Source organism: Podarcis gaigeae, assembly GCF_964106915.1.
Source record: "Podarcis gaigeae genome assembly, chromosome: 2".
Taxonomy (NCBI): Eukaryota; Metazoa; Chordata; class Lepidosauria; order Squamata; family Lacertidae; genus Podarcis; species Podarcis gaigeae.
The window spans coordinates 35,394,806-35,416,683 of NC_139679.1; the positions used below are offsets into that span (position 1 = coordinate 35,394,806).

A 21,878-nucleotide genomic window follows, 5' to 3' on the forward strand; every position below is an offset into this window, starting at 1 on the left:
ATGGAGCCCATCTAAGCAAAACAGTGACAGCAGGAAATAAAATGCAATGCAATGCCCGATGTAGCCTTTGCATTAGCACTGTTAGCTTGTGCAGCTTCATATATCGATGATGCCTTGGTTTTCATATTCTATCAGAGACCATCTAGAATGCGGACTTGAGTAGAAAAAAAAACCTCTCCATATATGAAATTAATTTAGTCCTAGTCTTCAATACCATAAGGTTATTAGCACCTAGTTTTCGCCCATACAAAGAAAGGTCTATTGAGATGCTCACATTTCTGTATAGAGTATTTTTTGATGTTCTTACCTGTTCAAGTCGTGATTGTAGCTGGGCTGTGGGGAGTGAGCAAACCCAACACCAGCCTCCCAGATGTATTCACAGCTGTCAATTGCATGGATATCCTCAGCTGTGTCCTGGAAAAGAAGTCAGGAGATGAAAGATAAATACTCATGCAAACCGGAAGTGGGATTTACTTTGTCTTTTTACTAGCAGAGGCTCCTGCTGAATCTTCCAGCTGAATGAATGGCCAGGATAACCAAGATCTGGGTAAATACCTCCTTATGCCAATGATCTCTTGTATATAGATTAAGAGGATCTGAGAGTTTCAAGCAGCAGAGAAGCGATATAGGGCTACTAGGGATAGACCAATCAGTCTATTTCCAGTCGTTGCTGATTTACTATGTGTTGGTTCAGAAGTCTGTTGTCTGCCCTTTTCCAAAGTTGTTTAAAATCCATACAAAAACATTATGAATTCAGATACACAATTAAATACATATTTATCACAAAATAGGTGTTTAAATACACAGAGCAGGATTCAACTAAAGAGTCCCATCAGGAGATGCCTGCACAAGGATTTCCACTTGTGCAATAGGGTTTCTCCTCTTTCTTCCCTCCCATGCCCTTCAAAATTGGCTCGGGGAGGTGGGAGTTGGGAGAACCCCAAAAACAACACATGGAAGGAGAGGGGGGTGTCGTTCTATTTGGAAAGCTGAAATGTTTGCATTGACAGAACAACTGCAATAGCCCAAGGTTGAATTCCTCCCACAGTTTATGCCAATGAGTGAATTTCTAATTGTCTTTAATCCTAAAACACATGTTAACAAATTTTGGTACGTTTTTGAGCCAAGAACCGTATTGCAAAACTTGGAGAAGCACGAAATCCAAAACATAGTCATGTTCCAATCTGCATATTAGCCCAGTAGACGTAAGTGAAGCCACTTAAAAATGCAGAACAAACAAAATTCACTTCCGGCCTTGAATGCCACACATCGCAACACACAGCCATGTTATGTTTTGTTTTTGTAGGAACTGATGATGTATACATTTATATTAGTTTACAATTTAGAGAGGCAGAGTTATGACAAGGTTGTTCCATTAGTGCCACAGAGCTTCCTTGCCCCATGTGCCCCTGGTACCCACAATCACACCCACAAAGGAGATGAGGGGGGCACAGGGGTGTGTGGTGAGAAAAGAGGAAGCCCTGTTGTGCAGGTGGAAGTCCTCGTGCTAATGGAAGGACTCCGTTGAATATAACTGAAAATGTGTGGGTATTTTCAATCTTCTGTTTAGATGAGCACGTCATGCATCTGGGAAGCTGGCATCTGGTCCAAAAAAGCTTATGGTACAAGAAATGATGCCACGAGACTCTGTTATTTCTAGTCTTGCATTCTGGACTATCATCCAGGACAAATCAGGTAGTCTCAGACATGTTTAGTAGCAAACAGATCCCACAATAGTGTAGTTAGCCACGAATAGCTCTTCTTCTATACAGAAAAGGGCACATTCCAATACTAGTTCATCCATATTCTTGCTGCCGCTTTTCAAGGCCAATAAATCATTACTCACATGAAGACCCCCTTCCCACCAGCACACACTGAAAACAGTTATAAATTTAAGAAGCTTTTCCTTTGTATCCAGCTTTATTAAGGTTGACCACTTTGCCCTTCTCTTACTTTCCCAGTATTGTTTTTTTGGCAGCAACACGCTCTATTCTGTGCCACAAACAAATCACTGGGACCACTTTTATGGAAACAAGCAGCCGTTGAATACAGTGGCGTTTTATTTTGCTTTTCAGGAGCAGCTGAGGCAAAAGGGGCCTCAGATTAACGTGCTCAAATTAAGGGCATCTGGCATCATTAAAACAAATCATTCCGGTGCTTTAATTAAGAAAGGTCTGTGTTATCCTTTCCCTGGCACACACGGAGTGGCATTTACAACTCTTGCCCAATGCCTCAGAATTTCCATTATATAATGGTCAACCTCACACATCCCAACACAGAGACAGGACAACACTTTGAATGGCTGGAGCGGCAACCAACTCTGCCTGCCTGCTAAGGCACAATCGTGCAGAGCATCGCCTTCTGTAGAGGAGTACAACTTTTAAGCTCAATCCTACAGCTGCAATCTCCCAATGGAGCCAACATTTCACTGAAGGCAAACAATCAAATAAGTTTTAGGTTTTTTTGTAAGTCACTCAGGGCTTTTAAAAATCTCTCTCAGACGTAAGTTCAATCAGTAGAATTAAAAAAGGAGCATGGCATAAAATGTGTCCAGCGAGCTAAAGAATACTTCTGCCGAGCTAACCTTGTCTCAATTAGAACGCCAATGAAAGAAGCAAGATGGTGCAATGATCACAATGGCTGAGTCACAGTAATGGGGACAGTATCAGCACCCCAGTTAAAGGTTCACTCAACAATACCACAACACTCTGCCAGCAACACTCCTTGGACAGTTTGTACCAGGCAACTCCAATTTAGTTTTTCCAAGAACAGCACAAAACTCATGGGAGAGAAAAGCTTCCTAATTTGACAGAACAGGCCAAATAGTCCGACTCTATTTACATCACTTACTCCTCTGCAGCTTGAAAGCATCATGCAGTGGGGAAGAGAGGCAGAAGGATCATGTGGTGCTCCTGAACCCCTACAACCAACTTGGTTTTGAATCCAGGGTAGATTCCTTAACACAATAACTGGTGCTAGCCTTTGCAGGGTGGTGCGTTGCTATAGCTGAGGATGGAGGGCAATTTCATCCCATATGCATTTTAAAGCAAATGGCACAAATGTGCGCTGGTAAGAAAATAATTGTATATTTAAATTTGCACTTCTATGAATTTCATGACCTAGTTCTTAGATTGAAAGCATATGAAATGTGTAAAAAGCATATTTTGGGGTAAAAAAAATCCGTTTAGAAATGTACTTATTGTATTTTGGTAATCTATTTAAAAAAATAAATAATTCACAGATTAATGAGTAGATATAATGGATTTATGAATGTATGAGAGACTGACATGTTAAACTGATTCACCCATATCTAGTTACATCAGGTGTTCAGAGGCTAGCCATGTAGAAAATTATTTTCAAGCACACCCCACCAAATAGGAAGGCAGAGGGGGTAGATTCAGCATTAGTCACACTAATTTTCCCATACATGAGTCACTATTCTGCAGTCAACAGCTCTTCAATATTGCTGGAGGCCCTTAGAATGACGCACTATGACAAGAGTAATTTCTACCCAACACACAGAGGTCTGTGCAAGAACCCTTGCCATCAAAAGAAGCCACAGGCTACACATATTGTGCCAAGGCTCTTCCACAGAGTCTAAAGGCACCCGTCCATTTTCATTTTTAAAAAGTCCTTGCTAATAGTATTTAATTATTGCGTATTATGCATGCCTGTTACCAAATAGCCTCAAGATGAATTACTACTTAAACATGTTAAAATATGACAAAGGAAAAGGAAAGAAATGTAAAAACAAGCTTTTGGAGATTATTGCAGTGTGCCAAAGGATCAGAAACCAAAAGGTAATTTAAAAAAAAAAGATATCTGAAAGATTCACAATTATGATTTTTATGGGTTCATCAAATTTTGGGTCATCAGTCTAATGTTAAATGCACTATGTTTACCATGCTACTTGCAAATGGAATACGAACTCATGGAGAAGCATACTATGCCCTACACCCAACACAGAGTTAGGCAAACCTGTTGCGTAAGCATGCCTAGGTGTGCTGAATTGGGACCTATAGGTGTGGATATTTTCTGTTAACATTCTAAGCAGGGCTTTATTCAAAACTCACAGTGCAATCCTAATCATGACTACTAAGTATTATTGAGCTGCAACCGTAACCTGTCAGGATAGAACAAAATCAAATTATTGAACTCACCACATTGTTTTTTCGGTGGCTCTGGACAGTGAATTCTGGACAAAAGAGCAAATCCGCAATGGCCAGAAGCAGTGACTCAGCGAGAGGCCTAGCATTTTCATCATCTTCGTCTCCCTGCAATCAAAGGATAAATCGCAGCATACTCAATCTGATCTTGACACTGACTGCAAAGCAACATTACTTAGTTCACTTAGCTTTCTGTGGAAGCACACAAAACACGTGTGTTGGAATAGGTTCTACCAAGAGGCACTGGTGCAGGATTCAGCAAAAGCCAAAACTATGGAGGAGGAGAAAATGCAACAGAGGCAAACCCTAAAAGAGGCAGTGCTACTAAGGGAAAGGGTGCCAATGTGGTCTAAACCACAGAGCCCCTTGGGCTTGCCGATTAGATGATCGGTGGTTCGATTCCCGAGATGGGGTGAGCTCCTGTTGTGCTGTTCCAGCTCCTGCCAACCTAGCAGTTTGAAAGCATACCTGTGCAAGTAAATAAATAGATACCGCTGTGGTGGAAAGGTAAACGGCGTTTCCGTGTGCTCTGGCTTCTGTCACGGTGTTCTGTTGTGCCAGAAGCGGTTTAATCATACTGGCCACATGACCTAGAAAGCTGTCTGTAGACAAACACTGGCTCCCTCAACCGGAAAGCGAGATAAAGTGCTGCACCCCATAGTCACCTTTGACTGGACTTATCCGTTCAGGGTCCTTTACCTTTACCTACCTTTACTGAGTTATGTGAAGCAACATGCTTATTTTTATTTAGAACCAGGCCTATTTCTATGGGTAAGGGCTGTGAACACAGCCTATTTATAGGATAAATATAAGGAGTAGGACACAGCTTTTTCCACGTTTTAGCTGAGGAAGCAAGTCTAAGCACTAACGTTTTTTCTTGGGACCACCCAATGGCAGCCTGACCAAGGTAGGAATTGAAACAAAGGGTTTATTTACATATCGTCCACAACTTTCTCTCAAATTACATTTTACCTATCTGCAGTTTCTGAGCACCTTTGCTCTGCAGACCACATGAAGCATGTTACTGTGTCCAGATGTTTTCTTTGGCAAGTGAATAGCTTTGTGCTGCTGCACTTCCCCTTGTGTTTTTAGTTTTCTAAATAAATTCACATGTACAAGTTTCCATGTAACTAAAACTCAGGATGAAATATAAAGTTGTCTTAGAGGAGTAGAACTGGAAAGTGCACCTTATCAGTTGTTGTTGTTTTTTTAATGATGGGATTACACAAGTACAGCCAAATACTCCTGGATAGGTAAGCAAATGATTTGAGTTATTTAACTGGAAATAAAAGTCTGGAGGGGGGGAATGTAACAGGGAAATTAATTTTTTAACAAGAATTATTGTTATTATTGTTATTAAAACCACACAATGGTCAGGTGTGGTTAAGACCAAATGGTAGAATATGGTTGTGGCTACCAGCCATAATAGCTGAAAATGGCGACTCCATGTTTAGAAGCAAGTCACCCCAATGAGGGGAGGGCTATCTTCATCATGCCGTAATTGTAAGCTTCCCAGGGGCATCCGGCTAGCCACTTTTGGAAACAAAATGCTGAGCTACAGGGACCTTTAGCTGCCTAACAAGCCAATGCTTATGTTTTAGCACAAGCTATGCATATGAAGAAAAAGTAGCATTCATGCAGCCCATGATCTACATCATAATTGCAAAACCTACTGATACATTATCTATAATTATTACAGGGCTTTCGCTCAGTGGAACACAATATATCCCAAAGGATCACACAAAAGTACAAAGTTAATATAGACTATGCATTGCCAAAAAAAATGGCTGCAAATGAGCCCAAATGTCATTGGTCAAATAATTTAACATCAGGGCCACTTTGGCTTCAAATACATTACTGTATTCTAGAATCTAGTCATTGCATGATCAGACCTTAAACAGAAGCATATAGTTCTTATGTTGCTGAATGATCTGTGAGAAATGTGTTATAGAGGCAGGGAGTTATTCAGCAAGGAGATGCTCTTAGTTTCGCTGGGGCAAAGCAAGTCTCTTCCTTCAGCGGCCCAAGTGCTTGCAGGCATCCAAATCAAGCCCTATTCTTCTATCTCAGCGCTGGTGCTTCAGTCACAAGTCTGCAGCTGTTTCCAAGGGAACCATACATCCCCTCTGCAGGCCTGTAGCACGGCCACTCAAAGCTCATCCTGGATCTCATACTCGCCTCCAGCGAAGGGGGAGGGACAGGGGCTTATCTGTGACAGCCAGGCCTGTATCAGCCTGTGCATGACACAGAGCCCTTCACTCATGGCAAGCAGGCTAGACTACAATAATGACCTGCATTGATCCGACGTCGTCTAGTACCATAACGGGGCAACCAATAAAAGCATACCAAGTGCAGAAATAGAAAACAAAAGAGATGGAAACTGGCTGGCTGCCCTTCCATTCAGCTTTGAAATCAGAGAAGGAAAAATAGTCTCTAAGAATCTTAAGGGCAAAAGCATCAAATCGATTAATCACAGACATCTGATATTGTTAACATGGGATGGATTTAACACAGAGCCGTGGCCTTCAGTGGAACATACAATGCACAGCTCTTGAGGTAAGCACCAATTACAATCTCCAGCTTAAGCTCCACTGAAATGAATATACTCTCACAGTTGTGCTCTTAAAACTCCTGCTCCTTTTAATGGGTCTAGCCTAGAAGAAACTCCTGAAAAAGAACAGAGCCCATAAATTGACCCCCCCCCCATAAATTATTTGATGTTATTTAGTCAACAAAAACATTTTCATACATGTTCCCAATATTTCAACTACAGTCAAACCTCAAGCTACAGACGCTTCGGGTTATGTGTTTTCGAGTTGTGCACCGCGCTGAACCCAGAAGTACTGGAACAGGTTACTTCTGGGTTTCGGCAATCGTGCTTTGCGCATGCACATAAGCACCGAATCGTAACCCGAGTGTGCACAGATGCGACACTGCGGGTTGCGAACGCTGCGGGTTGCGAACGTGCCTCCTGCACGGATCACATTGGCAACCCAAGCATCCACTGTATTGCATTTGACCAATTTAATAATTTAAAATGTTATTGGAAACAGGTTGGCAGTCTGTAGGAGGATGAACTATAGTAAAGCAAAATGAGGCAAGAAAGCACCACCATGCAGCTGTAATTGGCAGTGGGGACTATTTTTAAGCAAATCCTTCTGCAGCTATGGTGTGGAAACAGATTTCCGTGGCATTCTCAGTTTAACAATTTGCAAAAACAAAAATCCCACCAACAACTCAAAAACACATATAAAATGGTTTCATCCTGTGTTGCTTATGGCTACAAAACTGCAGTTAGTAAAACAAAATGAAAATGTTCCAAATTCTACGAGCAAAGCCCAAATGAGAAACCAAATCAATAAAACATGCAAAGTGGCTGAATGCTCAATATTTGGTTGCAGAAATTTCTGTGCTTTGTCAGATTTAAATTCCTTGACAGAAGTGGGAGGTTTAGAGATAGAATGGCATTATAGAAGTCAAAAGCACATAATTTTTATTACGCATTCGGGGAAAGTGGGCATAAACAACTCACAAACTGATTGCTTCCAGACAATATGAAGAAGTCCGCCCCACTTAGTGTTGCACTGGGGTTAGCCCTCTTCAGTACTTCCTGCACATTTTCCAAGCCCCATTTTCTAAGGCCAATGCAGAGAACACATTTCAAGTGTTCAACACAATTTACACCCACCGCATCCCTATTCCCACAAACACTTGGTCTGCACACATAGTCTTTGAGGAAGATAAATTAAGAATGCCACCAGCCACCTCTTCAGGAGAAGGAAATGGATTTGGATTCAGTCCTTTCACCTCCCCACCCAAGCCAAACAACTGATTTGTAGGATTCTAATATCATTTTTTTGAAGGTTCAAAGCAAGGTTTTGGCATTGATATACACAGCCGTATACAGCCTGGGACCAGGATAACTTGACGTTTCTACATCCCAGCTGATCATGTATGTATATATGATCATATGTGTTGTTATTGTAAATAACAACACCTGAAACTACTGAGAGTATGTCTGAACCCTGAAAACTATTGTGATTGTTGGCTCTGAATAAGCATGACTTGGAACAAGAGATCAATAGTACAGTCAGTCCTTGCCATTTTTCACTGGCACTGCAGACCAAAATTACTCCTTAGCAGGCTATTGCAGATGCTGAGTAAGATGCAAAATTCAGCAACGAAAAGCACCTTACGTTGTCCTTCCGAGGACATCACCAGTCTAGGTTCATTTAATTTTCTTCCCTCCCATCCCATTTATAGATAGAATGAATTTCAAGACAATTCTTCAACACCGGGTATCGTTTTGAGAATGACCAGCTTTCCCTTGAGATGCCCATGGATGAAAAATAGTTTAAAAGATACAGGCATGGACAAAACAAGGTGCCTGCTTTACCAGTCTTTCCATTATGAGCCTCTAGTCCTCCATTAAATATGTTTCAGTGCTTCATTTAAGAAGGTAGAAATGCTGCCAGGATCAGAGCAAACCAAGCAACACAGTCCAGGCATGCCTAGGCCTGGGTGAAGTTTTCCTACCTCTAGATAAATATAATTTAATAGTTAAAATAAATTAATCATTACACTTTGATTAAGAAGAAGTCCTTCCTCCTTCATCTGTTTGAAAGCAGTAGTACAATTCAATAGATACATACCCCTCCTCGACCTGCTCCAGGAACGGTTGACCAGAAAAAGCCTCTCCAGTCGGGATCCTCAAAGATATAGGGTAGGATGCGGGTCAACAGGCGGCTGCAGTTCAGGACAATCTGCTTTTCCTTATCAGAGTGACAGCCACTCTCAGCTCCCTGCACCAGCTTTTCCACTGCCTGGAACAAATAAGGTAAAGCAAATGACAGGAACCACTGGCATGCAGACACCAATTATTGCCACAGATAATGCAAGTTTTCAAATGGCTTACTGCAGCAGGAGCATTTAATAAATGCATAATTATTTATTATTAGTGCTGGCCTCTGTTTGAACGTAATAGGTAACATCCAATGTTTCCATCCCATTAGCACAACAGATTTCCATTCGTTTAAGAGAACTTGCCCTTCCTTCCCCCACCCAAATTTGCTTTTGGAACAGATTTTGAAGAGGGGGGAGGAGGGGAAAGGGAAATACTTTTGTGAGCATTTAAATCTGATCATGCAATGCTGTATGTTACCCAATACTGAAATCCATCTGAAAAAGACGTTTTCTGAGAATGTGACAATTTAGTAAAGGGCGGGGGAGAGAAAGACTTTCAAGACTTAGAAGTGTGTAATCAAAATCTTACTTTCTTCCTTGGTCTTGAAAAACGACTGAAGGTTCCACAGATGAATATGCTGCTCTATGAGAAGTGCTCTTAACAAGTGCCAAGCATAATGGAAGAGGTGGGAAATATGGATCCAACTGGTCAATAGATTTGTAAAGTGTGGGGAGAGAACATGCCAGACTTCCAAGATAAATACCTGAGATCAAGTTAATATCACTGTTTTTCAGGAACAAGGTCACTGACTCCAGTATAACCCTACCAGCAGCACTCCATGCCAGCTTCTATTTTTGTAGTTATCATCTTATATTCCCAGATACATTTTTAGTGGAGGGAGAAAAGCTTTGGTCTGCAGTATGGTATGCATTAATCTTGAAAATGAACTCATATTTGAATTGGAGATGCAAAGTACATTTTGAGGATCAATATGCCACTTCCAGCTCTTGGAGAACTATCAGAAATGGTTTAACATGACTGCTTACATAGTTTGAATAGCATGCATCCAGCCCAGTGATTTGCAAGGTATGTAAAGTCATATTAAATAGAGTGCTCTGCAGGTAAATACTGCATAGTGGACTAGCAATAGTCCAATCTACAAGTATTGGTGGTACAGTAGATACAAAAAGGTTCCTCTTTCCTCCATTTAAAAAGGTAAAGGTAAAGGTACCCCTGCCCGTACGGGCCAGTCTTGACAGACTCTGGGGTTGTGCGCCCATCTCACTTAAGAGGCCAGGGGCCAGCGCTGTCCGGAGACACTTCCGGGTCACGTGGCCAGCGTGACAAAGCTGCATCTGGCGAGCCAGAGCTGCACACGGAAACGCCGTTTACCTTCCCGCTGGTAAGCGGTCCCTATTTATCTACTTGCACCCGGAGGTGCTTTCGAACTGCTAGGTTGGCAGGCGCTGGGACCGAGCAGCGGGAGCGCACCCCGCCGCAGGGATTCGAACCGCCAACCTTTCAATCAGCAAGTCCTAGGCGCTGAGGCTTTAACCCACAGCGCCACCTGCGTCCCACTTTTCCTCCATTTACCAAAGAGTAAAAGAAGAGGGAAAACCTCATATATTAAAAGTATTTTCAATGTCTGAACGACATTCCAGACTAGAGCAGTTGAAGTTCCTATTGCTGAATATGGGAGAACTCTCCTAGGATACATCTTAGTGGTATGCAATTATCATAATATTCTACTGTGCCACATACATGTACAGAAAAAAGACAGACCCGCTTGCTTATTTTCTACACCTGAAAGCAAGAAACTACCAGTGGCGTAGCGTGGGTTGTCAGCACCCGGGGCAAGGCAAGTAATCTGCGCCCCCTAACATGTGGATTTTAGCACTCGAGTCTCTTCCGCGCCCCCCCCAGATGTTGCACCCGGTGCGGCTGGCCCCCCCTGCACTCCCCACGCTACGCCACTGGAAACTACAAATCTGATGCATATCCCCTGTCCAAGACACCCTTGTGCTGTTAAAGTCTTCTCTGTTAGACAGAGAATTACAAATATTCTGCTATAATGAATAAGAAAACCTAAACAAGAAGAGATAAAACCAAAGTCTTTAACAACCGCTTCAACTTATAATGCAAAGGTTTAAACCTGGTATACAAGATGGAATAATACAAAGGGCATTTTTATAAATACTGAACTTGCTCTGGGGCACAATTTTCTGAGGTAGGAAGTGATGTTTGTTTATTTAAGGAATGCATTCCCTGCTTTGCAATATATGTCTTGATGTGGCTTGCAATATAAACAGATAGATAACCACATCAGAAAATGGAAATATTACAGCAACATTCATAGTGCCTGGGCCTCCTGAAATAAAACTGCTTTAACCTGCAAGATGGTCCTCCTTCAGGAGGCACAAGCAATTTACTAGAAAAGCAAGTTCTAACTTGTTTTCCTTTTCACCAATATCATTCCCTCATCACTACATCATGTTCAGAACTAGAAAAGCATTTCCAGCAGCATTTTTTTTAGCCTCTGCGTGATCAGGTACAAGGAGTTTTTCATTCATGGTAGTGATGATGACCTTTTCTTTTCCAAAGCATTTTAGGGGGAGGCTGGAAGCACAGCCACTGGTCTTCAGCCAGCCTTTCCATTTCTATGGAGAAAACCTCTGGGACCACCCAATGGCACTCTAAGGAAAGTGAGGGAAGAAGGCTAGGTAGCTGAATGCCAAGCACCAAACGTTTAAAAATAGTTCTTAAACCTAATTTTAAAATAAAATAAAAATTGGGAGGGCCAGGGGGTCTTGATCCAAGGACACCATGCTGCCTGCAGACAGCACATAGGGGACTCCAGGCTTAAAAGAACATGAGAGTCCCTATAACGGGATTCAGAGGCATAACTGAGGTCCCATCTAGTTTGACCCTTAGGTCTGCTTTCCTGGGAAGGGTTAGAAAGATGGTATTCTGGGCCAGCTTAGCCTAGCAGTTACTTCAGAGCAATCTTTGCAGATTTACCAATTGCTTAACGGCAGTTTGATACCCCACAGGCGCTGTCTGGCTTTTTTAAAAAAAGAAAAGAAAAGAAAGAGAGAAAGATGGTATTCTAAAATTCACCTGGTAAATGTAACTCCTGAGCACACTTAAACTAGCAAAAGTCTGTCTGATCCTTTGATCATATGTACCAAGTATCTACAGTTGAAACACATGTGAGCTTTATAACTGGAATTCAGATCCTTGCACTCTTATTCTTGCCTTTCAGGCTGCTGCTGTCCAAGACTGATTGCCATAGTTAATCCTGTTGAAGTTTAACTACAGCTTTCATGTTTGCCTACCCTGCAGGGTATTGGTGGTTTGATACTATTTCCTCTTCCAGATTACCATAAACCTCAACTAACAATGAATCTACTGAAGTATCTTTCTATGCCTTGGTGCTAATTTAAGATTATTTGGAATTATGGAGTCATTTCAAAAACTGTGCATTCCATGTGATCAGTGGTCTCTACTTAAGAGTGATGGATATCTCATTCTTGATTGGTTTACCTTTGGCCAATTGCCCCCCTCTGAATGAGCTAATGTTTGTATAACTGAATTTCATAGTGGGGGCAATACAGGAAGAAGAATACCTTTTACCTTATAACACAAAGTAGCCAAATTTGAAGGAGATTCTTCCCTCACAGCTCTGATTTCTGCAGCAGGAACAAGAGCAAAAACATCTTGGACTGAAGTGGCTGTATCTGCCCAGAACTGGTCCCAGAACGCATCATCTGTTGCTTCTACAGGCTGAAGAGACACAAATATCAAAGGATTGAATTGATTCAGTATTCTTATGCTGCTTTTTCCAACAGCAAAGTTGAGGTCAAAGCAGCTCACAACAATAAAGATGAGAACACTTCCATCAGTATAATCATAGCACATCAGTATGCAAAAGCGGACCAATAAAAGACATTCAATACGAACCATGCTTCTTCAAAAATAATTTATCAGAAATGACTGCTAAGCACTAGCTCAGTGCCAGCTGACATAACTCCTATAGAAAGGGGTTTTCTCGCCCAATGCAGCAGCACAACCTGAGAAGGCAGATGGGAGTAGTCAGGTGGTCTTTAATGAAAACATACAAAATCTGGAAATGGGAATGACTTTTGGGAAAGCTAAGAGCCACAGAAGACTGTTTGGAATGCAGGGAATAGGGTAAAAACACCACCACACAATTATAACCTACATTGGTTTTTGAGTTACTGGTTGAATACTTGATGTGATCACTTTGTTTATCAAGCAGACATTTGAATGAAGTCCATGACCAAGGAACATCCAAAGCCATCCAACCACATCAACCCAATACTACTGACCAGTTGGACAAATGTAAATGCATCATTAATAAAATAACAGAGGATCTTGGAGAGACACAAGTAGGGTGGAAAAACTGAAGGGAAATGATGTAGAGAAGCTGGGAGCAAAAAGGCAAGGACTTAGGGCCAATAGGAAGGGGCAAGAAGCTGTGGTGAGATTCGGCAGGTCCCTATGAAGCTACACCACCATCTCTTGTTCGTTTGTTGCAGCTTTCAAGAAAGACACTTTGACAGACACTTACTTTAATAGAAACCAATGCATGTATGGGAACAGAGCTATATACACAGGCAGAGTAACACACAGTGTTCTGGACATGGGTGTACATCTACATGCATATAATTTATGATATAGGCAACCACAAAAGTCATACTGAGCAGACTTGATTATTTTGTGCCAACACAAACTGTCACTCTAAGAATACTTAAGTGTACCAAGTAAAGAAGGTTCTCTCTCTTAATAAAGGAAATAAATTTCAGTCATTACAGACTCACTGAATACTACTCAGCAGGACAAGTCAAGACATCAGGTAGAGTGAATATTCTATCGTGAACTTGTGTGACCTAGTAAAAGCTCCAAAAGCAAACAGCAGTTCTTGCCTAATAGCAAGTTATTCAGGGCATTTGGCAATTTCAAATTGTGTTTGGAAAGGGTGAGGAGAGGAAAGATGACTGCTTGTTTAAACAAAGACAATTTCCTGGCTTTACAGCAGATAAAGGCATCCAATGCCTACATTGTTAAAGAACAGTTTAAAAAGCAAGTGAGAGTGAGAAACTTTGTCATGCCTGATTAATAACTGGCTGTGATGAAGGGGCACTACCTGAGCTATTGATAGGTAATGTGTCACTAAAACATAAAGACCAGAAAGCTGAAGCAGGTAAGCAAAGCATAAACTGGTAGAGCAGGTTTGTTCTGTAGTGGTTATATATTCCCATGAGATACTAATGTCAACTACCTCCCTGTCACCATCCTTAACATCCATAAAATGAGCCCCTTTGCATTCTCTAAAAGTAGGCACTTAATCACAGGTGATTGCCTTAATGCAGAAAGTATTTGCATGTTAACCAATGGGCAACACAGCAAGTCTGCATTCAGCTCCTTCTCAGTGAGGAAAGAGGAAAAGAGAGTGAACAATCAGAAATAAATTCGGCAGAAAAGCATATTCATGGCACTGAACTACTGAGAATCAGGAATTTTAGTGGATTGCGTGCACAGGTGTAAAATGCATTTACACTGACATTCAGAATGATATAACCAAGTATTTAGGTAAAGAAGTGGCCCCTGACTTGATCAGAGTAACAACTACCCAGAATAAATAGGATTGGTATAACTGGGGGGCAGTGTATTATGCAACTCAAATACATCCATTACCTTGAAAAATATTCAAGTTACCAAACTCTTTTCAACATGGTCCTGGGATAAACTAATGAGCAAATCACCCACAATGCAGATGAATTAAAAATGTGACATTAAAAAATGTGATATTAAAATGTGCATTATGCTGGATATGAAAAGGCAAGAAGAATGCAAAACTAACTGGAAGGAATATCAAATATAGTGTATTAGAATAGTAGACACAGCACTCATCAAAGAAGTGTCAGCCTTGCCTCTTCCCTAAGCTCCACCCCCCTCATAGTATCCTCTCCCACACGCTACAAAATCCCCTTCCCAACTCCCAGAACAGCCAATTTATACGAAAGGGTAGCCATTTTGTGTATGCACCCCAAGCAGTGGATGAGGGTGGGTATATGAGCACTGGCCCCATGCTGTTAGCTGATATACTTTCCAGCCATTGAATTGTGTTAAGATGAACCCCCACCCCTCAAAAAAAAAAATTGCTCTGCAAGCTTATCTAGCCAGATGGCCATGAGGAAGCCAGAGAAGGAAGTACAGTACTATATGCTCTCAAGGCAATGATTCACCAGGGACTCTACTGAGAAGGTTGTACGCTGGAAGAGTGTTTATTTACATGAGGAGGGTGGGGAGAATTCAGTGCTGTGCACCCATTTATCCCACCACATAATATTAATTTCCTTTTATTTCACCCACTAAGAACCATGAAAATGTAAGGATCCCTGTAGTATATTAAAAAACCATATTGAATGTTACATTTGTAAATAATGTAAAACAAAAGTATAGAACATAAAAATTAAAAAAAACCAGTTTGATTCCAGATCTACCCTCTGTTTCACTGGAATGCAGTGTTTCCGGAAATACTGGATATCGTTCAGGGACTTAGGCAGAATGTCCTGGTCAGATGACTGCCAAGGGAAGGGGCCACTTCAGCAGAAAAGGCAGGTGTTCTACCTTACACTGAACAGTTTCCTGGCTGAAAAAACAGCAAGATTTTGCATTACAGAATCCTTCCCCAGGCATAAATATTTGGACTACTTATTATAGTAAACTGTTTCAATGATACCTCTTCAAATATCATGAGTATGTTTGATCCAATACACTTTGTACAAAGCATGGGACAAGTTGGGGGCAGGGGAGAACATACTTGAGAACTATGCTTTTAGGTCACCTCCAAAGTAAGCAGAGCCCAACAAAACTACCTTAAGCTGCTACCAGACTGATGTTCAGCTGTGCCATCCTTGATATGCCAAAAAGTTTCTACCACTTCCATTAGAATTAAAATGTATATTGAAATACAAAGGCATTGCAGACGAAGATATCTGAACATAACATAGCCACTTGCTACAGGCATGCTGTGATATGTCTGCAAGCCTAAGAGGACCAAGGGTATTATAAGTGAGCTAATGATCAAAAGTAACTATTACCAGTGATGCATTTATGGCAAGGGGGTGGGTGTGAAACGTACCACCATCACCCCCACTACAAATGTAGCCAAGGAGCACAGCTCTTATCATATGCCAGAAAATCAATGGCTACAACCATTTGATCTCAAATCTCCATAAGTGAAATTCTTATAGGAGATATAGGAAACACAATTATCTTATTACAGTGTAATGCTTTAAATATCTGTTTGTAAGTAAGACCCACTGAGTAAGGCAGGCCCACTGAGTTCAAGGGAACTTACTTCCAACTAAACAGGTACATGATTGCTGCCTTAGTTTATTTGAGGAAAGGGGTTAGAGCCAGGAAACATAGCTGAGGTTTAAAGTAATTACTATAAAATAAAGCAAGAGATTTAATCCAGCCCCTCCAGGAATAATCCACCCCAAACCTAGAGAAAGTGAATGTGTGTATCAAGTGGTGTGTTGCGCATTTTAGTTCTGTTTTAACAGCTTTGCTTTAACTTGAGAGAAATGAAAGGATCTACTTAAATTCCAGTGGACCTGATAATTTCCAGAGAATCAGGAGCTCTGCATAAGATTCCTGAGGAAACAGGATACATCTGCAGAAATAAGAGATTAGTGCTACCCTTTGAAACAGGAAAAGGCAACAACGCACTCTTCCAAATCAGCATTAGCTAGATTTTCAAATAATGGTAACTTCATAAAGATAGTGCAATGCAGAATGTTGGACTTATATGGGAAATCTGGGTTCAAATCCTTGCTGAAGTTGGTGGTCTTGATAAAATCACAGTCTCCTAGCCTACTTATAAGTTTGGTGCAATAATAAGATGCTTTGTAACTGCCCAGAGCCCTTTATGAGGGGAAACAACCTAGAGCTGTATAAAAATGAAAGGAGATCCTATGCTTACACCTGCAAGGTAAGACATGTATACAAATTAGCCCGCTGAATTGTCAAGCAAGAAAGCCTAGTTTGACCGTAGCTGCCCAAATAACTTTTGCTTCTCGTGTCTAAGGCCAGTTGCCTTGCTGAGTTCAAATGCCTAAAATTAATGCCTCTCTATTTGCTAATCCTACACATCAGTAAAGTAGATGATAGGAAGAAGGAAGGCATGCAATAAAAAAACAACTATCGTTTTCTCTGGAGAAAGTATTCCAGTTGCAATATAAAAAGCAATCCATCAACACGGACAGAATGCAATGGCAGGCAGCATATTTTCACCAAAGAGACTATGGAAAAGAAAGCACTGCTTATTTGCAATTTGTACAAATTACATTAACATAGTAAAGACACCAGTCCCCAGGTTACAGACGCACATAACCTTTCATACTGGTCACTTTTCAGGCTTTTTGAAAATCATCTCATTAGAAAACACAGACTACAGAAACTATCCATGTGCACCAAGTCCAGTTGGTTCAGATCTGCAGCCTGACATTCCTAAAAAGAAATTTCAAATAGTAGGATTTATTAGGTTGCACAAGGATGTGTTGTGTGTATATATAGTCTTTATGATCATTTTTTTTGTCAGTCTGTACAACAGTATGACTGGTGCATTTATGGTATAGTTTTCATTTTGACAAAACAGTCAAAAGCAACAGCATCAAACTTCAATTCACCTATCCCTGACTGATATGAAGGATCTACATTTTTATTATAATGGTGTAATAAACAACAGCACCAAAATGCTACATACAGAATGTGGCTGATAAGCAGTGCTATATCTTACACAGATATTTTGGTGACTAGCCACAAGAAGGCCTAGTCTTACATACTGTACCTGCAAGTACTGTAGTGCCCTTCTCAAGTATGTAAATATAGGCGTTCCATCTCCTCCACCCACCTTTCCTCATGGCACAGTCTCCCCAGTACTGCTATGGAGGCTTTTAACAAACCAAGCTAGGGACACCAAACGTTCACTTTTATAAAAGGAATGAACTTGTAAAGTCAGCAAACCAAAAAAATAACAACTCCTATTTCCTTGCTGTGTACTAGCACTATGCTCAGACTGTGAAACCCAAGGAGACATATTTATAGGAGTAAAAATCACTGAATTTAACCGAACTTATTTCTAAGCGGAGATCTCAAAAATTGCAAAGATACTCTCTTTGTACACACACAGCAGTTTCTAATTTTTCCTTTACTCAACTGAAGGACACCACATTAGCACTAAAAGAAAAAAAAATACATAATATTATATTAAACCTAAAGTATTGATTTATATTTTCCCATTATTTTTCTTTCAATATATTTATCTTAACCTCAAGCTGGCTTACAGATTTTACAAATCTAATTATTATTTAGTGATGGGACAAGGAATGTGGGACCAGGCACAAGAAAGCCTAGTCATGCATACTGTACCTGCAGGTACAAATCAAATTATTTGGTGATGGGACAAGGAATGTGGGACTCTCAGGATCCCTAACGGGTGCCCTTACTAGCATTCTTTTCTCCTTTGTTGGAACCTGTAGAAAAGGAACCAACAGAAAAGAAAGTTAACTTTTTCCTCATATCATGAGATCTGAACATATAATGCCTGACTCTGAAGGTCTATTTGTCCCTCCTTTCATCATAAACTCCATACAGCTAAAATGTCACCATGACTCTGCTGCAAGAAGGCCTTCCACTGCCACACTGCAGCAAATCAAAATAAGTCTGGAAAATCCATGTCATTAGAACTTCAAAATATCTCTTACTTTTACATATCTGCAGGTCCAAGTACTAGGATACTTACACTGACAATCCTAAGCAGCATTGTTATATGCCAACTAAGGGAGGTGTTTTTTTACAGCCTCCGTGCATTCTCACACTGTACCTGTCTCTAACCATGGTTACTAGTCCTATGCTTTTTTTGCTGGAGATGGCAAAAATCCACCAGCTGTTGCATTTTGGCCACCGTGCAACAAGCAGGGTAAAGAGAAGAATTTTGCTGAATATATTTGTTGAGAATCTTCCTCTAGCTGTAACTTTCAACCTTCAAGTACAAATAAAAGGTCTCAAGGCCTTCCTGTCCCTTGTCAATAAGCACCACCTCACGTAGCCCAACCTGTCTGATGTTTCTAAAGTTGCGACAGCTGCTGCACTTTCCAGGACTCACTCAACTATTTGCCTGCAGGCTATTAGTTCATTACCTCTTCTCTGCGTAACAACATTTTTTGTACCCATGCACCTGACTTAAAATTTAAGGGCAAGCTAACAAAAGGCATAACCCGATTAGCTGAACACCATATGCTGTGTAACCACTAATTCCCCAAGCTTCGCTGAAAGGGTAAAAGATAGTTACGCATCAAGGATGTGTGTACCCAAATGATTTGATTCAGTTACCCAATGCTATGAAATAGATGCATATAGGTCAACAAAACAATTCAGCATTTTGCAAACAGGCACAGCCTTGAGCCTTGGTCCTAATCGTGCTCATTTTTTACTCCAATTGTGATTACCACATTCTGTGATTGGGGAAGAGCGTCTACCATCTGGCCTGACCACATCATATTACTAGACTGCACCCTTCCAACTTTCTCCTATGCATCCTACTCTTCTCCTCAGGCCTTCTGCTCCAGTGAGGCCTTCTCCGACTGTTAGGCCCAAATCCTTGAGGCAGCCCACCTCTGTCAGCCTCTATTCAAGAACATATGGAGCTGTGGGCACTGCAGGTTTTACTTGGCTGCCTTGCGTATGTGAGAGGCCAAGTTTAATCCTGCGGGTTGTGGAGATAACACATGGATAAGAAAGGGGGGCAATACAAATAAAGGCATGGCAGCAAGCAAATGGTTTGCAGCACAGCAATGTCTGTGAAGAATAAATTGACTTAAGACCCACTTTGCAGAGGGTTCGCAAACCCAGCACTTTTCAGGTGCCTGTATGCATCTCACAAGGTCCATTCCCACCTAGATCCCCAGGATGGTGGGCTTACCCCATGTCAACACCCCCAAAGGGAGAAAAGAGGGGTGGCTCTTCCAGCGTCAGAAGCTTCCCTGTTGGATTCAAACCCCAGCCCCACGGCTTCTCCTTGGATCAATGTCCCTGCCCAGGAAGAGGACCCTTTGCCCATCAAAACCCCATTCCCCCCCCAAACCAACCACCTCGAAAGGCCTTTCCTTCAAGCCCCCTGCACGCCTCTCCTCCTCGCCTGCCCGAGGAGTGAGCCAGCCTCGCCGCCGATGCCTTTGATTTAAGGGGTGCTTCCTCGCAGGCCGGCCCTGCTCAGGTGCGCTCCCCCCCCCCCCGCGCGCCTCACCTGCGTCTTGGTGGTGAGCTGGATCACCGCCTTCCTGAAGTTGAGCTTGGAGTCGGCGTTGCCCATCCTCCTCCCGCGCCCGGATCCGGGTCCGCTACCTGCTCACTCCCTACAGCGGGCCAGAGCGAGCCGCCGCCTCCTCCTCGTCGCTCGTCACCGCTAACAGCCCTCCTCTCCTTCTCCACCTCTTCCTCTCCTCGGCGCTGCGGGCTCCATCCCGGCGGCTTCGCTCACCTGCTTCCCTGGCGGCGGCGGAGGCTGCTACTCTCTCCCTCCCTCCCTCCCTCCCTCCCTGTCAAAGGGAGCCGCGCAGCAGCTGATGCTGTTGCTGGTCCTGATCCCGCCTCCCCTCGTCAGAGAGAGGCGGCTCCTCCTCGCGCCTCCCTCCGTCCCCGGCAGCAGCCGCCCCCTTTCCCTGATCGGGAAAAGCCACGCTAAGCCCGCCTCCCTCTCTTCCATCAGCATCGCCTCTCTGGTCCTTAGGCACGCACGCATCATGCATCCCTCCATCTTCTCCATGGGCAAAAAGGCCTTTCTGCTCAGTTGTGGTGACGCCGCCTTCGCACGTCTCCACACTAAAAACATAAACCTCTCGGGTTTTCTCCAATTCTGCCTGAAGCGCAGACCTCTCCCTCGCTCCCTCGCCCCGCCTGCTTCTCATTGCTGCCTCCACCATTTCCCGCGCTCCTGCCTCATGCACACCCCAGGGTTTTTTCCCCCCCTTATACCGCCTTGCGGCTCAGTTCTATATTTGTTTTCACACTGTGCTGAGGAGGGCTTCCTCCCCTTAAATGTGTATAAGATTGGAGCCCTACAGTACATCTTCCTCTTAATTACAGTATTATCCCAAAGTATCTCATAACTGGCTTTTTGGTCCCTCACACAGAAGAGTCCTATATATATGCATTCACCCTTTCCCCACTTGTTCAACCTATTTATCTACTACATATTTATGTTCCACTATTAATTTATCTGGTCCATCCTCCACTCCCTTCCAAACTTTAAATGGCAAGATTAGCCCGAGAGATTTTGGTATGCATAAAATTGTACCCATCCATCCTATGTTCTGGCAACATAGGCAAAAAGTACACATCCATATTTTTAACAGTGTGCACACAAAGAATACTGTGCATGCAAAAAGTCTGAAGTTCAAATTCTGGCATATCCAAATATGGCTGGGAATTTAGAGAAGGCACTTGTCTGAAACTGGAGAGCTGTCCAAACCCTTTGCACACATCAGATACATTTCAGGGCCTTGGGTTATTTTGTGGAACATAAAGGTATGGTAATACATATAAGAATACTTTTTATACATAGCTATACAAATATAAGGAACTGTTTAAGAGATGATTAGCACACTCTCCCAAATTTGCTACCCAAGTCAACTGCCACAGTTTGCTTCAGAATACGGTCAGACCTTTAAAATAGTTCCTTTTTTTCCTATCTTAAAGTATATATGTGGCTGTTGAGGGAATTTGAATTGTCCTCATTAATGACTTTGTGTATAAACCAAGTGTGGTAGCTACTCTTCCTTTGCCATAGTAAAAATTGACAAGATATATATTTCCACACATATCCTTCTTAATTTCTACTTTATTCAGTTTCCAGCATTTATCTTTCCTTCTCCCTTCTGTATCACCCACCACTTATATGTTATCTATATTGTAGGCTCATAAATGAAGAGTCCTGC

General features: G+C 42.0%; 1 protein-coding gene across 1 annotated transcript in view; it reads right to left on the reverse strand.

The window, feature by feature from the left end:
* The window catches only part of HID1 (HID1 domain containing), a 43,792-nt gene extending 23,259 nt beyond the window's left edge, over positions 1–20,533 (reverse strand). Inside the window, exons 1-5 of the mRNA XM_083727967.1 lie at positions 20,189–20,533; positions 12,484–12,633; positions 8,819–8,989; positions 4,161–4,274; positions 308–414 (exon numbers count right to left, since the gene is read on the reverse strand). Coding sequence (XP_083584093.1) covers positions 308–414; positions 4,161–4,274; positions 8,819–8,989; positions 12,484–12,633; positions 20,189–20,254 — 608 coding nt within the window. The 5' untranslated portion in view covers positions 20,255–20,533. The remainder of the gene's footprint in view (positions 1–307; positions 415–4,160; positions 4,275–8,818; positions 8,990–12,483; positions 12,634–20,188) is intronic.
* Between the last annotated feature and the right edge of the window lie 1,345 nt (positions 20,534–21,878).